At 42.0% G+C, this 16,801-nt stretch overlaps 1 protein-coding gene across 1 annotated transcript in view; it reads right to left on the bottom strand.

Moving 5' to 3' along the window:
• ITPR2 (inositol 1,4,5-trisphosphate receptor type 2) overlaps positions 1-16,801 on the bottom strand; it is a 540,309-nt gene that overhangs the window by 480,136 nt on the left and 43,372 nt on the right. Inside the window, exon 2 of the mRNA XM_082634919.1 lies at positions 12,719-12,789. Within this exon, the coding sequence (XP_082491045.1) occupies positions 12,719-12,789 (71 nt within the window). The remainder of the gene's footprint in view (positions 1-12,718; positions 12,790-16,801) is intronic.

Genomic DNA, 16,801 nt, shown 5'->3' with positions numbered 1-16,801 from the left:
CATTTCTCATAGGAAATTCCACTGGAATAATATAACTGGGATTACTTTCCTAGGGAATACAAAGATAAAAATGGATATAGTATAGGTAGAAATACTCTAACCCTCCATATATTCAGAAGAACGAACATCTTGTAAAAATGATTAAAATGTGCTTTGTGGTACTTTCATAAGGATCACTCTTTTCCCCCAAATTACTACTGTATCATGTAAATATCTGAAGACCTCACCAAGGGCCCTCCCATGTATGAGGGCCCAGAGAGGCAAAGAGTCCTGAATGGATAAAGTCCTTCTCCATCTTCCCACACAGCTAGACTTAGAAGTTAAAAAAAAGTCACAGAAGTGTAGAGTGGGGAGACTTCATTATTTTTCAGTGAAGTCAAGAGATTATTTTTGGGTCAAGTGAACTTCTAACCACCTCAGGGCTATTTTTCCTCTCTGGACTATTCTACCTTGAGTTAGCTAAATTCACCCCTCCTGCCTCAGCCTTTTCCAGAATGTTATATAAATGGAGTCATACGTTATGCAGCCCTTTGAGACTGGCTTCTTTCACCTAGTATCATGTTTTAGAGATTCATCGGTGTTGTTGGGTGTATCCATGGTTCATTCCTTTTTACTGCAGAGTGGTATTCCACTGCATGTATTGTTTATCCATTCACCAATTGAAAGATATTTTTTAACTTTCCAGTTTTTGCTGTAAACATTGAGGAACAGATCTTTGTGTGAACTTAAGTTTTCATTGCTTTTGGTAAATATTTAAGAGTGAAATTTAGGGCTCATATGGTATGTGTATGTTTAACTTTATAAGAAACTGCCAAACTCTTTCCCAAAACGGCTGTAGCATTTGGTACACCACCGGCAATATATGAGACTCCCAGCTGATCTGCATCCTTGTCAACGCTTGATATTGTCAGCATTTTTATTTCAGCCATTTTTGTAGAGGTACTTCATTGTGGCTCTTGATATTGTTGTTTTTAGGGCGGCACCTTAAATGTTGGTATTCCCAGGGATTCCATCTAGGGTACTCTTTTCTTCTCACTCTCGCAGCTTTAAATTCTATCTACATGCCATTAAATTTCAAATCTGTATTTTCCATCTGGATTTCTCTCCTGAGCCTCCAGATTAACATATCAGGAAATCTCTTAGATCTTCTCCTCTGGCAGAAAGGATGCCAGAACCAAGTTCATTACTGTGGTAAACTGCAAACAGCCATAAATTCTTATTCCTATATGCATGTCCCTTTGCAGGTGACTTTGCAGGTACTCTCATCAAAAGACGAAGTCAATTTCTCCACTTTTTGCCTCTGAACTTAGTCATATAACATTAGCAAGTGTGACCCAGAGGTTTGAATAGCACTTGAGCATTGGGGGGTTGCCCTTTCTTGCTGTTCTCACGCTCTCCCTGGGGAAGAATGTGAGCTAGCCTGCCAAATAGTGAGAGACACATGGCCTGGCCACCCCAGTCAATGACCTGTCCACAGGCAGATACGTGAATGAAGCCAACCCAGATCATCCAGCTGCCAACTGACCCCAGATACACAAGCAAGTTCATCAGAGTTCAGCCAAGTCAGCTCAGAAGAAAAGAATCCACAAGCAAACCCACAGATTTATGAGTTAAGTAAATGAATGTTCAGAAAGCCACTCAGTTTGGGGGGGTTTGTTACATAATAATACAGAACTAATATAATTATCCTCCCCTATCAAGTAGTTTGTTTTATATTCCATATCTCAATAAGTGCTACTAATACCTACCACATTGCCCAAATCTGACACCTGGGGGAATTCTAGGATGCATCCTCTCCCTCACCCCTACCTTCCACCACACTCCCACATACAAGTAGTCATCAATTCCTAATATAGTTAAATATTCTAGCTACTTAGTCCCTTATCATATTCTGAACTTTTTTAACAGTCTCTTAGTTGACATCCCATCCTACATTTTCCGTCTCTCCGTATAAGAAAAGAGTCTTTCAAAATTTCAATTCTGATCATGTCATAGCCCCGCTTAAAAGTCTTTAATTGTGCTCCACTACCTTTGACATAAAAATTAACTGCCTCAGCATACAAGACCACTGGGCATCTGGACTCTCCTCCAAGCTCATCTCTGCCACTCTTCCTCATTCTCCTCAGCTTTTAACATTCCTAAAAGCCACAACCACATATGGGTCATGCTACTCCACACCCCTGTGCCTATTTCTCCCCAACCCTCTCCTTTCCAGCGGATTAACAACTGCCCATTCTTCCATAGCTCCAGCTCACCTCCATGCTTCCTCTAAACTCCCAAGGCAATTATAATCCTCTTCTCTTACTTCCACAGCCCTTTGGGACTTAAGACAGTATAATTAGTGGTTAAGTGTCTGGATTTCAACCAATCCTTTGCTTCTTACTAGTTATATGACCTTGGTCAAGATACTTAACTTCATTGTATTGTACCTCAATTTCCTCAATAGAATGGGATGTGGCAGAGAATGTTACCCTTCCCTCCACCCTCCAGTATCCATTCTCTTCTTCCTTTAGGTGACAGAACTCCTGAATTCTAGGTAGGCACATGGCCAGCCCACTAACCATCACATTCCTCAGCCTCCTTGCAGCACATGTAACTATGTGTATGAGTTTCCCGTGGCTGCCGTAACAAATCACCAAACTTGGTGGCTTAAAACAACAGACGTTTATTCTCCTGTAGTTCTCAAAGACCAAAGTCCAAAGTCAAGGTGTCAGCAGGGCCGTGTTCCCTCTGAAGGCTCTAGGAGAGAATCCTCTCTTGCCTCTTCCAGCTTCTGATGGCTCCTGGTGTTCCTTGGCCTGTGGCCACATAACTCCATTCTCTGTCTCTGTCTTCACAAGGTCTCTCCTCTATGTGTGTGTCTCCCCCTCTTTTGTCTCTTATAAAGTCATTTGTCATTGGATTTGGGGCCCACCTGGGTAATCAAGGGTGATCTCATTTCAAGATCCTTAACTTAATTACATTTGCAAAGTCTCTTTTTCCTATGAAAGTAACATTCACAGTGTCTAGGTGTTAGGACATGGACTTATCTTTCGGCAGACAGCCATTCAACCCAATATACTATGTGACTATGACATATGAATAGGAGTAATATATGCAATTCCAGAAGTCCTCCTTAAAGAAGAAGCTACTTGCTCTGGATTCCTCTTGCTCCCTTTCTACTGACTGAGAAGTAGTAACTATCGAAGCAACTTTGGAAACCACATGTTGAAGAGAGTAAAGTGGCAAGATGGTTCTGGATTACTCATCTAGGAACTATTAAGTGAAAGAGAAATAAACTTCCATCTTATATAAGCCATTGGTTTTTGTTGTTGTTGTTTTATTTCTGTTACAGCACCTTATCTAGTGCATGCAGCTAATAATAATATCTTAATAAAAATACATACCACTTAGGGTTGCATAAGGATTAAATGGATTAATAGAATGTAAAGCATTGCAGACATCACCTGACATATAGTAAGGACTAAATAAATGTCAGTGATTAGCCTCAGTGGTTAACAGAGTAGCCCTGGTCACATTTAGTTATCATTGCTTTACTTGTCTATCTCCTGCAGAAGACCAAATTTATTGGGGTAATGGCTTGGCACTTTCATCTCAGTACTGTACTTGAAAAAATACCAAACATTCTGTTACTGTTTAAAAGGGAAATGCAATTTAACTCTGTGTACCAATCATTATCCTAGGAGCTACTTTCATGAAAAGGTGAATACTAGGCCTGAAAAGCCTAGATGTCCCTTCCCTGCAGGCACCAATCTTTCAAGTTACAGGTCAATTGCTATCTTAATTAAGAAGCTTTTCTCATCTCCCAAAACAGGAAATTAAAATCTCCATCTTCTGGGCTTCCCTGGTGGCGCAGTGGTTGAGAGTCCGCCTGCCGATGCAGGGAACACAGGTTCGTGCCCCGGTCCGGGAGGATCCCGCATGCCGCGGAGCGGCTGGGTCCGTGAGCCATGGCCGCTGGGCCTGCGCGTCCAGAGCCTGTGCTCCGCGATGGGAGAGGCCACAGCAGTGAGAGGCCCGCGTACCACAAAAAAAAAAAAAAAAAAAAAAAAAAAATCTCCATCTTCCCACCATACCTTTACCACAACTTTTTATTTACCCCTTATCATTGTCTACCTTGGGTTACAATTATTTATAAACACATCTTATCTCCCTCAGTAGATTATAAATTCCTTGAGAGCAGCATTCGTTTCTGATTCATTTGAACTTTAGTACCTTAGTTCACACGCTGCACTGCACAGAGTGGATAACCAATAAATCTCTACTAAATTTATCAAGACCTTACAGTGTGAAAACACCAGCTTCAAATAAGCCCGCCTCACCACCTACCAGCTGTGTGACCTTGAGCATGTTACTTTACTTCTCTACAGTGTAGTTTCCAAATTTGTAAAATGGGGCTATTAAGAATTAAGTAAGGTAACATGGTTAAAGGCCATCAAAAGCACTCAAAGTTAAGAATTCCAATATTTAGGACTTTCTATTCTTAGAAAGAGCCATCTTGGTTATTAAGTTAAAGTGTTCACAGACAAAAGGCATTTATTCAGTACTTGCAAAAAATTTAGACACATATTTAAAACTTCATACACAATATTAGAAGGAAGATTTTTACACACAAGCCCCCAGCTCAGGAAAATCGGCCCATGGATACACGATCAGAGCAAGGGAGTTGTTCTAACACCAGTAAACCACGTACATCCCAAGTGTTAATTTTCTGCCCATTACTTTTCACTCTTCAAGGAGAACATTAAACTTCACAAGTCAAAGCCACAAATCAATCAAAGTTCATACAGCACATATGTATTTTAGATACTCAATTAATTGTATGAGGGCAGCCCTAAACAGCAGTTGATTAGAATTCCGAAGTAGTCTTATTTGACCATTCATAACCACAGCAACTCCCCTCCAATAGAGACTAAGGTATTTTAAAGTACGAGCCCTTTTACAATCCTGACTAGCTTCAATAGAAGAAGCAAAGAAGCAAAGCAATCTGTTTTCATTTCATCCTTTGGGCCTTCTCTGAAACCTCACTGAAAAGAATAATCTTATTACCCAATTTCCACTGCCACTTAAGAGTTTAATAATAAGCTGTGGAAGGTTCTTAATATGATGACTTACCATAAATACACAGAATCAACACAGCAGTGACATTGAACTGGAGAATTTTAAAGACATTTGTTAATAAATTTTGTAATTTCTGGCTTGGAAATCCACTGCAATTTTCTAAACTTCTCTGAGTAGCAGCAAACCACAACACACTACAACCTAAAAGAACTTCACGTAACTCATGTAGAAGTTTTCCTCTTCTGCTATTCACACTACAGATTTATATGTTAGAATGCACATTTAATACCAATGAGCTGAAATTTAGAGGCCTAGAATACAAAACTGTAATACTATAACAGGTCTATACATTGCTTTCTCATAAATGAAGTAATCAGCTAACAACTATGTTACAAGCTAGGTAGTATTAAGACCTCCAAAAAAAGCATGTGACAAAAGAACTGAAATTATATTGCCTTTAAGAATTATAATTTTTTTCTAGAAAAACATTTATTTATTAATTCAACAAAAATTAAGTCAGCCCCGGTGATATTGAAAATACTGTTCTTGATCTTGGTAATTCAACAGAACACAGTCTTGCCCTCAAACACTTGGCAGTCTAATTGCAGGTCTTTCAACTAAAGAAACGAGTGCAAATTCTGAGCACGCACAGTACTGTGACCGCGTCCTCAGGCCCAAGTTCACTGACACCACAGTGGACCCCAGCCTGTGGGCAGGTTCCAAGCTCAAGCTCCCGCATCTCTCCTCTTGTCCTCATGAGGGCTTCCCTGACACTTGAAAAACTTGCTCAGCTGCAAGCAGGAGCAATCCAGATGTGTGTGTGGAAGGGGGTGACAACTCAACCCACAGAGGATGGAAGCTGGTCCCAGCCTTTCCGCCCTTGGGTAGGAGATTCTGAAGCACGTTCCTCCTGGTTTCTCTGAGGGCCCTGCAGGACTGAGTTCCAGCTGCCACAGTGGCGGGCCTTATTCACACTTCACTGACTTTCATTCCATGAGGCTGACTCTCCTTCATTCCCTCACTCACGCTTCCCAGGACCACCTCCCAAAGTAATTCCCTCCATCCGCATCTTCCAGGGTCAGATGTGCAGATGCTCCAACTAACACACTCCTAATCTATTTCTCTTCCGATATATCCAATCACACTAGAAGAACACATGAAAGGAGAGTATCACATATATCCCTTTTATCCACTTAAATTTCAAGATGTCATGAGGCTGGGCATTTGAATAAATAACGTGGATGAGAGTTAAGATCGAAAAAGAGAGAGAGAAAGAGGAAGCTTGGCAGGTTAGAACAATGACCAATGCTAAAAAGATGAAAGTAGCCAATTCTCCGCTTGGTTCCGAAATACCAATTATGCAGCGCACGAGGAGGGAAACAAGGGTCCAGAGATGCGAATGAAAAAGCCTCAGGAGTTTGGGTCGACTAACAGCTGCAGGTGAGTTAGGGAGTCCTACTCAGGACGCTTGGGCTGCAAGTGTGGCATCCAAAAAAGAGGGAGAGTCTCATCAGACTGCACCCAAATGTACTATGTTCAGTTCTTTCTACACCGCTAAGAATTAATTCAACAAACAGGAACCTCACCAGAAACCAAACACAGCAGTGTGATGAAGACTAGAGAAATCACTGAAGAATCTGTAGCTGGCAACAGGTGAAAGAATTTTTTTTAATTAAGACCGGAGAAGAAAACATCTACAGGAATATAATCGTTCTAAATAAATATTTAAAGCTCCATTGTGTGGAAGAGGGATTAGATGGAATCTATGTGGCTTTACTGGACCATCAGGTAGAATTTACAGGAGGGCATTATTCAATAGACAGTATGGTACAGTGGTTAAAAACAAACAGCTCTGGAGTCAGACAAACTTGTTTTGACTCCCAACTCTACCACTAATAAGCTCAGCGACCTTAAAACGGTTGTATACTTTCTTTATACCGAACTTTCCAACTGCAAAATTGGGATAGCAACAATTTCTACTTTATAGGGTTATTGTGATGACTAAACATTAATGCACAGGAAGCCCTGAGCCCAGTGTGGCATGTATTAAATGCTCGATAAATGGTAGTAACTTCAAATCTGAAACAGTTTCAGTCTTCATCCCAAAAAATTTACACTAACATCAAATCTGAAGAAATACAATAAAGCAATTGTTAAGCTGGTAGAGGAAGTATTTATAATTGGCTCATACCAGAGAACTACTGTGCTAGACAAGACTGACATGTTCAACTACATAAAAAGCCAAAGCTACTACCTAGCTGGATGGCTTTTTCGCAGATACTTTTAAGTGTATAACCTCCATGAGTAGAGCCAAAAGGTGAGAGTTCCAGCCTTCAAGACGACTTCCCGGAATTATATGCAGAGAAGGAACTGAGTTAAAGAAATGGTCTTGTCAGTGTTCTCCCAAGTCCCTGAAACTCACTACCTGCTTTCGTGTGGCACCGCACAGCAGAGAAAGTCTCTGTTTTAGCTCCTGAAGCATTCTAACTTATTGCCTCAGAATGACTTTTTGCTTTCCAGAAGCAGCCACTTGGTAGGCTTAGCGGATTAGGAAACAGTCACGTATCAAATGACCACAGAGTCTCAGAGTTGGAAATTTCAAGACCAAATGGCCCAAGGCTGTGAATTATCTAATCAACCAAGAAAAGAAGCTGTCTCCGCTTCCCTCAGCCCTCCTGGGGAGTGGCCCCCTGGGTTCTGCGTTACTTCGCGTTTTATCACCCTGATGGTAATAAAAGGACACACAAACCTCCCTTGTTTTGATTTAGATCAGTTTCTCCTCCTAATAGAAAATGCACACATATTAATATGCACAAACTTTTGGAAAAATCTACACCAGGGTTTTCTAGAGAACAGGGGGAGACGTACGTGCATAAAAGAACTAGGAGAAAAAAAAGAAAAATGAAAAGAATATAAAGTCAACAAAAATAACTGCTATAATTTAGTATGGGGAAAGAGGGTTAAATTGTATATCAAAAAACAGGACCAGTGATAAATCGTGTTGATAATACGTGCCCCTGTACAAGGCAAGGAAAAAGGCAGTTAACCTCAGTGCTATTCCTTCTCAAAACCTAAGCCCCACTCTAACCATGACAAAAAACATCAGCCAGACCCAAACCAAGGGACATTTTACAAAATACCTGGCCAGTACCCTTCAAAAGTATCAAGGTCATAAAAAAAAAAAAGGAAAGACTAAGAAAGTGTCCCAGGCCAGAGGAGACTAAGGAGCCATGATGACTAACGGCACGAGGGATCCTGGATGGGATGAGGATGGGGAAAGGACAATGGAAAACTGTTGACATGCGAAGGAAGCCTGGAATTTAGTCAATAGTAATGTACAAATGGTAATTTCTTGGTGTTGACAAATGTACCAAGGTTATGTAAGATGCTAACATAGGGGAAACTGGATGGAAGGGAAGTCTCTATACTACCTTTACAACTCCTCTTACATCTAACTGTATTCCAGGGACTTCCCTGGTGGTCCAGTGGGTAAGACGGCACACTCCCAATGCAGGGGGCCTAGGTTCGATCCCTGGTCGGGAAACTAGATCCCACATGCATGCCACAACTAAGAAGCCCGCATGCCTCAACTAAGACCCAGCGCAGCCACAATAAATAAATTAAATAAATAAATAAAAATGTATTCCAAAGTTTAAATTTGATCTTTAAAAATGAGAGGATATTTGATCATGAAAAGAATTTTGCACTCACTTAAGAGAAAGCCAACGTGCTTCGGTTAATACTATTCCGATTGTGTGGTTTCTACTGAAAATAGCTCTCCAGCCGCCAGGTTTTAAATAACCCTTGGGAAGTTGCTTGTTTGTTAGAACTTCACTTCCTCTGTTCATGAGAGACAGTGGGACACAGGACACAGTCAAAGGAGCACTTCTCGGACAATTTTGTGTATTGAGGAGACACGTTAACCTCTTTCAAACTCTGGCTCCTCATTCAAAAAAGTGGGGAACTGTACTAGATTTACTTTTTTTTTTTTTCTTTTTTGGTACGGGGGCCTCTCACTGTTGTGGCCTCTCCCATTGCGGAGCACAGGCTCCGGACGCGCAGGCTCAGCGGCCATGGCTCACGGGTCCAGCCGCTCCGCGGCATGTGGGATCTTCCCAGACCGGGGCACGAACCCGTGTCCCCTGCATCAGCAGGTGGACTCTCAACCACTGCGCCACCAGGGAAGCCCTAGATTTACTTTTAATTGCCTAGAAGCTCTAAGATTTTATGATTCACTTGAACAAATCATAAAGTGAGTATGAAAAATAAAAATCTTTTCAAATTAATTTCAGAACATCGTTTGGCTGAGGCAAGAGGAACTGAGGTGCAGCTGAAGTACAGTTGCTGATACACTATAGTTTCTTCACATTATCTGAAAAGTAACAAGAAAGGAGGGTGCTCTGGAAACCTAGCAGAGGAGTCTGGAAATGCAGGAGTGGTGATCTTGGAAGGAAAATCTATGAAAAAGTGATGGCTTTTACAGCCAAAGGGAACAGGAGAAATACACTCAGGAAGAGAAGAGTGAAGCTGCAAAAACACAAGGTATGAGAAAGGATACAGCATTTGGGAAAACAAGGTTTGCTTATGGCTGCCGAGCAGTGTGAAGGTCAGGGCAGAGACAAGCCCATCTCAGGGAATCCTCCTCCGGGGCTCCGTCAGGATGGGCTTCCAAGAATCAGAGAAGAGTCGGAGCTTTAAGATAAAAGGGAATCTTCAATCTCCAACAGGAAAATACCCTCCTTCTCCAATGATGAGTGGAGTGAGACAAATGGCTTAGTCTTAAACCAGAGGTAGAAAATGAGAGCAAACGAGCAAGGACAATGACCTAAAGTATCAGATTACAGGAAAAGCCAGCCTTCCAGGGCAGACGGAGCACCTGAGTGATTCATACTTTGAACCAGCGCCCGCTGAATCATATGACACCAAGTATCTGTGTATAATTACCTACTGGGTGCAGAGCTGTTACTGCAGAGTTCCCTCAGATACAATAAAATATCTAAAAGAAAAAAGGCAGCCACAAAACCTGAAGGTTTATCTTTGAAGATTAACCTCCCCTGACTGACAGAGGAATAAGGCTACCCAAGCTCGTGGCCGTGAAGCGTGAAGCACCCCTGGGAACCAAGTTGTTTCACATGATCCCAGGGAAAGTTTGGGTCTCCCACCCACAAGCATCTAATGGCTATTTTTTTTTTTTTTTTTTTGGATGTCTACTGTGGGCAAACCTCTGTGCCTGGGAAACACACAAAAAAATAAATAAAATCCTTCCCTTGAAGAGGTTATAATGCAAGAGCAGAGTCAAATATGTTTAAAGGAAATACATTATGCCTTTCCATTATAAGTTAGCTACCATTTGTATAATGACTTAAAACACTTTTACATTTATTCTCTGGAAAGATTCCAAGCCTCACAAAGCCTTGTGTGGTAAGATTATTCTTGTTTTTATACAGCCCTGGTCTCAGCAGCCAATGACAGATGTCCTCTGAGACGTTAAGTGGTTGGGTGACCTATTTAAGATGACACAACCAGCGAAAAGTGCAGTTAAAACCCGAACCCCAAGCTTTTTTTCTGTTACAAATGCCGATTTGTTGTCCCAGTTCGCTTTTAAAACTTTTTATCTTTATCATCCTACAGTTCACAAAGGAGTGTCTGTGGATCTGGATTTGCTTATCATCCCTACTCTGAACTCAGTGTGTCTCTTCCACCTGAGGAACAGTGGTTTTCTACAATTTAGGAAGGTTCTTGCCCGTATCTCTTTACCTCATTCTCACGCGCTCCAGCCTCTCCTTCTAGAATTCGATTAGATGCTGCTGGATCTTCTCAGTCCCTCCTCCAAGCTTTTCATGACTTGTTCATACTTTCCTCTGCACTGCATTCTGGGTAATTTCCTCAGCTCTCTTTTCCATAACACTGTCTCCTCATCTTTATATAATAGCTAGTTCATGCTCTTTAGAACCTGTGTCTTCCTTTTCATATTGTCCATTCTTCCATTAGGCTCCTCTGGCCTCTTCTGTCTCTGAAATCATTTCCACACACTTATGGCACAGTGTCTGGCAAGGTGTCCCGGAGCACTTCGCATCTTGTTTGCCACAACTGCTGACTCTCCTTCATGTAATTCTACTGTGAGTCCATCCTCGGTGGGGACTGTGTATGGTTGAGAACACCTCACGTGCCCAGGGCTGGGGGAGTGTCCCCACTGAGCACTGTTATGGGTGCTTCTAACGGGTGGTGTATCTCCCACAGCCTTCTTTCTGCTAATTTCTCCACCTAGGGAGACATCTGGATCACTTATTCAAAGTGACCAATTTCGGGACTTCCCTCATGGTGCAGTGGGTAAGAATCCACCTGCCAATACAGGGGACACGGGTTCGAGCCCTGGTCTGGGAAGATCCCACATGCCACGGAGCAACTAAGCCCATGCGCCACAACTACTGAGCCTGCGCTCTAGAGCCTATGAGCCACAACTACTGAGCCCGCAAGCCACAACTACTGAGACCACATGCCACAACTACTGAAGCCCGTGCACCTAGAGCCCATGCTCTGCAACAAGAGAGGCCACCGCAATGAGAAGCCCATGCACCGCAACGAAGAGTAGCCCCCCACTTGCTGCAACTAGAGAAATCCCACGTGCAGCAACAAAGACCCAACGCAGCCAAAAATAAATTAATTAATTAATTAATTATTTTTAAAAAGTGACCAATTCCACTCGAAGGACATTTACTGTCCTCGTCACTCTCTCTGCAAGATGAAAATGCAATATTCTTACATATTCTTATAATAAGAACTATGTAGAAAGTGCCTGTCACAGAAAGTGAAACATGGGAAACATGTACCAAACATTAGGCATCTCCCTTCCCCACTGCTGGGAGAGCACATCCTGAGTTGGGTCTGGGGCTCTAGCAAATCCCTTTGACTCTCTCTCCAGATCTGTATCCCTTATTAAACCTGCTTTTCATCATTGTGAGGAGGAATGCTTTCACAGTATGTTCAAAATGAAAGCTGTTTTTAAATTATTATTATAAGTATACACAAACTATGAAATTGATTTGCACAAGCTCTTAATTACTGGTTTTAGTTGTCTGTGATTCTCTGCAAGTTCCATTAATCCTTCTCTTGTAACAGTCATAATCAGTCTCCTACTATGAACAATTTCTCAGTTGACAGTATGATGCTCTCTCTAAAATTATACCTACAAGGGAGTTCTAAGACAATTGGTAGTTATTATATACCAGCCAAAGTGACATTTTAAAAGCTAAGCTAACACACCAGCGTCACCATCCTGGAGATTTTACAAAGATAAATTAAAGAGCTGATAATGAAACACTAACATTTATAGTACACTCTCACGGAAATATATAAATACGTATCATTCGGCTGTATTTACTGGTTTGAAAAGTGGTCTCCCACAGTTAATTACCAAGATTTCCTTTCAACACACAGACTATTGTCCAGCAAAACAAAACTTGAAACTATTCTTCCAGTACCAACCCTTCAACGTGTAAAAGAAGAAAAATGATGGGGATATTTTTGAAAGAATTTTCAGTGGACATATTTCTATTTGAAAGTTTCATGCTGAATAAAGTTCTAACATTCCTTATTTTAAGACATAAAAGTACCGCCAGTTAGATCACATAATACAAAGGAAGCATCTCTTTCTTACCTCGGAACTTCTTGGGAGGGTTGGCGAGGTCCCCCGCCTCTGGGTGCACCACACATCTGTCATCCACTAGCCTGGAAGGAAAAGCATGTTTGCATGTTGACATCGTCATATTCACAAAGCGCTGACTGCACGTGGATACCGCATAAATATTTACAGAGTTTTCATACCGTTCTTCATTCAGAAATGTTTGAAGAGTCACGGATTTGTAAAAAGATTTGGTTACAAGGACATGAATTAAATCAGGGTTTATGAAATACAAAATTAAGAAACATTGTTAAGTGGTAGGAAACTGGTTAGAGAAATCGTGATATAGACAAACCGTGGAACACTGTAGAGCTAGTTACAATTCTATTTTTTAAATGCACTGGCCTGCAAAACATGTATAATATGTTGTGAAAATAAGTGGGAACCAATCAATAAGATACTGTATACATTTAAACACACACACACCCCTCTACACAGACACATATGATGAGGACTGGAACAGAGACACCAAAACATTAACAGTGGTCAGACTGCCCATAGTTTTTATGTTCTTGTGTGTGTGCGTGTGTGTTGTTTTGTTTTGTTTTTATAAGGAATGTGTAAGCTTATGAGATCAGGCTTACAGAATGACCACTCATCCTGTGTTCAACCCTGGCTCAGTCACTTGCCAGCCAGGTGACTCTGAGCCTCCTTCTTTACACCTGCAAAACAAGGATAAGAGTACCCACCCCACAGCATTGTTAGGAGGATTAAATGATTTAATATCTGTAAAGTACCTAGTACAGTTGCTGGCATAGAGTAAGCCCTTATACAAGTGCTTAATAGATGAATAAAATCAGGGACTTTCCCTGCCTTATTCCTCACCATACTGTCTGCCTCTAGAAAGGTGCCTACCACATAGTGAGTACTCAGCAAACATTACTCAAATGAATAAAGTACCTACCTAGTTACAAAACCACGCCCCTATTAAAATATTCACGAGAAGCCAATTTCTAGGACAATTCCGAGAGAAGCTGAATCTCTGACCTGAGAGCCAGGAGGTGTGAATCTCCTGCAGAGAGTAATATCTAACTAGCAAAAGACTCACTGATGTTCATTTTTTCCATTGACTAAGTGATGGAAGTAACAGGGGTTTTCTCCAGAATATTGTGACAATGCATGTGAATTAGTTCCAAATTTGTGAGCTCATTTGAAGAGAGATGCCCCAGTTGTGACTTTGGTTTTTTTTTTAAAAAAAACATATTAATCGGATTCACTAGTATGCATTCACTCCAGCACAAAGTAAACCCCGATTCGTGACCAACTGTCCCCTTGAACTAGGATGATTAAACAAATCAAGATGAAACTTTTGGTTCTTGGTTTATCTGATTACAAAAGCAGACACTTCCTAAATCACTGGATTTTTCTAAGAGATCCAATTTCCACAAAACAAAAATGCTAATTTGATCAAGCAATATGGCTCTTTCTTTGATTTTTTTAATATACTTCATTCACACTGGCTTACTAAAATGTGGTTTTACGGGAGCTGCCAAGCATGCAAGAAATTCCTTTTAAGAGTCTTTAAAATTGTTTTCTTAGAAACAGGAAATCACATTGGGTCAAGAGAAAGCAAACCCAAACCTCCACAATATCCGACTTCAGGCTGTAACACTGAACGTGAAAGGCAGAGTCCTGAGAATGTCACAACGTAATATTTAAATTTTAAAAACTGCTGTGAGGGAAAGGTCAGCTTTTCTAATTAGTTAGGACAAGTTAAGAATTCAAAACATAATAATCAAAAAAAAAACAAAATAACAGGAGCACAACAACAGGGGTGCGGAGGGGCAAAGGGGAGAGATTCCCGCACGGAGGATCGGTGGCGACCTGGACTCACCAGCCCGAGAGGCTTGTATGCTAACCCGCCGGGGCGGGCGGGGCTGGGAGCTGAGGCTCGGGTTTCGGTTGGATCCCAGGGAGAGGACTGGGGTTGGCGGTGTGAACACAGCCTGTAGGGGTTAGTGCACCACGGCTGGCCAGGAGGGAGTCCGGGGAAAAGTCTGGACCTGCCCAAGAGGCAAGACACTTTTTCTTGCCTCTTTGTTTCCTGGTGCTCGAGGAGAGGGGATTAAGAGCGCTGCTTAAAGGAGCTCCAGAGACGGGCGCAAGCCACGGCTAACAGCGCGGACCCCAGAGACGGGCATGAGACGCTAGGGCTGCTGCCGCCGCCACCAAGAAGGCGGTGTGCAAGCACAGGTCACTATCAACACCACCCCTCCCGGGAGCCTGTGCAGCCCGCCACCGCCAGAGTCCCGGGATCCAGGGACAACTTCCCTGGGAGAATGCACGGCGTGCCTCAGGGTGGTGCAACGTCACGCCGGCCTCTGCCGCCGCATGCTCCATGCTCGCCCAGCATCCGTACCCCTCCCTCCCCGCCGGGCTGAGTGAGCCGGAGCCCCCGAATCAGCGGCTCCTTTAACCCCGTCCTGTCTGAGCGAAGAACAGACGCCCTCCAACGACCTACAAGCAGAGGCGGGGCCAAATCCAAAGCTGAGCCCCGGGAGCTGTGCGAACAAAGAAGAGAAAGGGAAATCTCTCCCAGCAGCCTCACGAGCAGCGGATTAAATCTCCACAATCAACTTGATGTACCTGCATCTGTGGAATACCCGAATAGAAAACAAATCATCCCAAATTGAGGAGGTGGAATTGAGAGCAAGATTTATTACTTTTTCCCCTTTTCTTCTTTTTGTAAGTGTGTATGTGTATTTTTCTGTGTGAGATTTTGTCTGTATAGCTTTGCTTTCACCATTTGTCCTAGGGTTCTATCCATCCGGGGTTTTTTTTTTTTTTTGGTATATTTTTTTTAATTTAAAAAAATTTTTTTCTTGATAATTATTTTTTATTTTAATAACTTTATTTTATTTTCTTTTATCCTCTTTCTTTCTTTCTACTTTTTCTCCCTTTTATTCTGAGCCGTGTGGATGAAAGGCTCTTGGTGCTGCAGCCAGGAGTCAGTGCTGTGCCTCTGAGGTGGGAAAGCCAACTTCAGGACCCTGGTCCACAAGAGACCTCCCAGCTCCACATAATATCAAATGGCGAAAATCTCCCAGAGATCTCCATCTCAACACCAGCACCCAGCTTCACTCAACGACCAGCAAGCTACAGTGCTGGACACCCTATGCCAAACAACTAGCAAGACAGGAACACAACGCCACCCATTAGCAGAGAGGCTGCCTAAAATCATAATAAGTCCACAGACATCCCAAAACACACCACCAGACGTGGACCTGCCCACCAGAAAGACAAGATCCAGCCTCATCCACCAAAACACAGGCACTAAACCCCTCCACCAGGAAGCCTACACAACCCACTGAACCAACTTTAGCCACTGGGGACAGACACCAAAAACAACGGGAACTACGAACCTGCAGCCTGCAAAAAGGAGACCCCAAACACAGTAACATAAGCAAAATGAGAAGACAAAAGAACACACAGCAGGTGAAGAAGCAAGATAAAAACCCACCAGACCTAACAAATGAAGAGGAAACAAGCAGTCTACATGAAAAAGAATTCAGAATAATGACAGCAAAGATCATCCAAAATCTTGGAAATAGAATAGACAAAATGCAAGAAACATTTAACAAGGACCTAGAAGAACTAAAGATGAAACAAGCAACGATGAACAACACAATGAATGAAATTAAAAATACTCTAGATGGGATCAATAGCAGAATAACTGAGGCAGAAGAACGGATAAGTGACGTGGAAGATAAAATAGTGGAAATAAATACTGCAGAACAGAATAAAGAAAAAAGAATGAAGAGAACTGAGGACAATCTCAGAGACCTCTGGGACAACATTAAACGCACCAACATTCGAATTATAGGGGTTCCAGAAGAAGAAGAGAAAAAGAAAGGGACTGAGAAAATACTTGAAGAGATTATAGTTGAAAACTTCCCTAATATGGGAAAGGAAATAGTTAATCAAGTCCAGTAAGCACAGAGTCCCATAAAGGATAAATCCAAGGAGAAACATGCCAAGACACATATTAATCAAACTGTCAAAAATTAAATACAAAGAAAATATACTAAAAGCAGCAAGGGAAAAACAACAAATAACACA

This window comes from Mesoplodon mirus, assembly GCF_964341445.2.
Source record: "Mesoplodon mirus genome assembly, chromosome: 11".
In the NCBI taxonomy this organism is placed as follows: Eukaryota; Metazoa; Chordata; class Mammalia; order Artiodactyla; family Ziphiidae; genus Mesoplodon; species Mesoplodon mirus.
The sequence above is the reverse complement of the archived record's forward strand: the minus strand, read 5'-3'. Positions and strand labels throughout refer to the sequence as shown.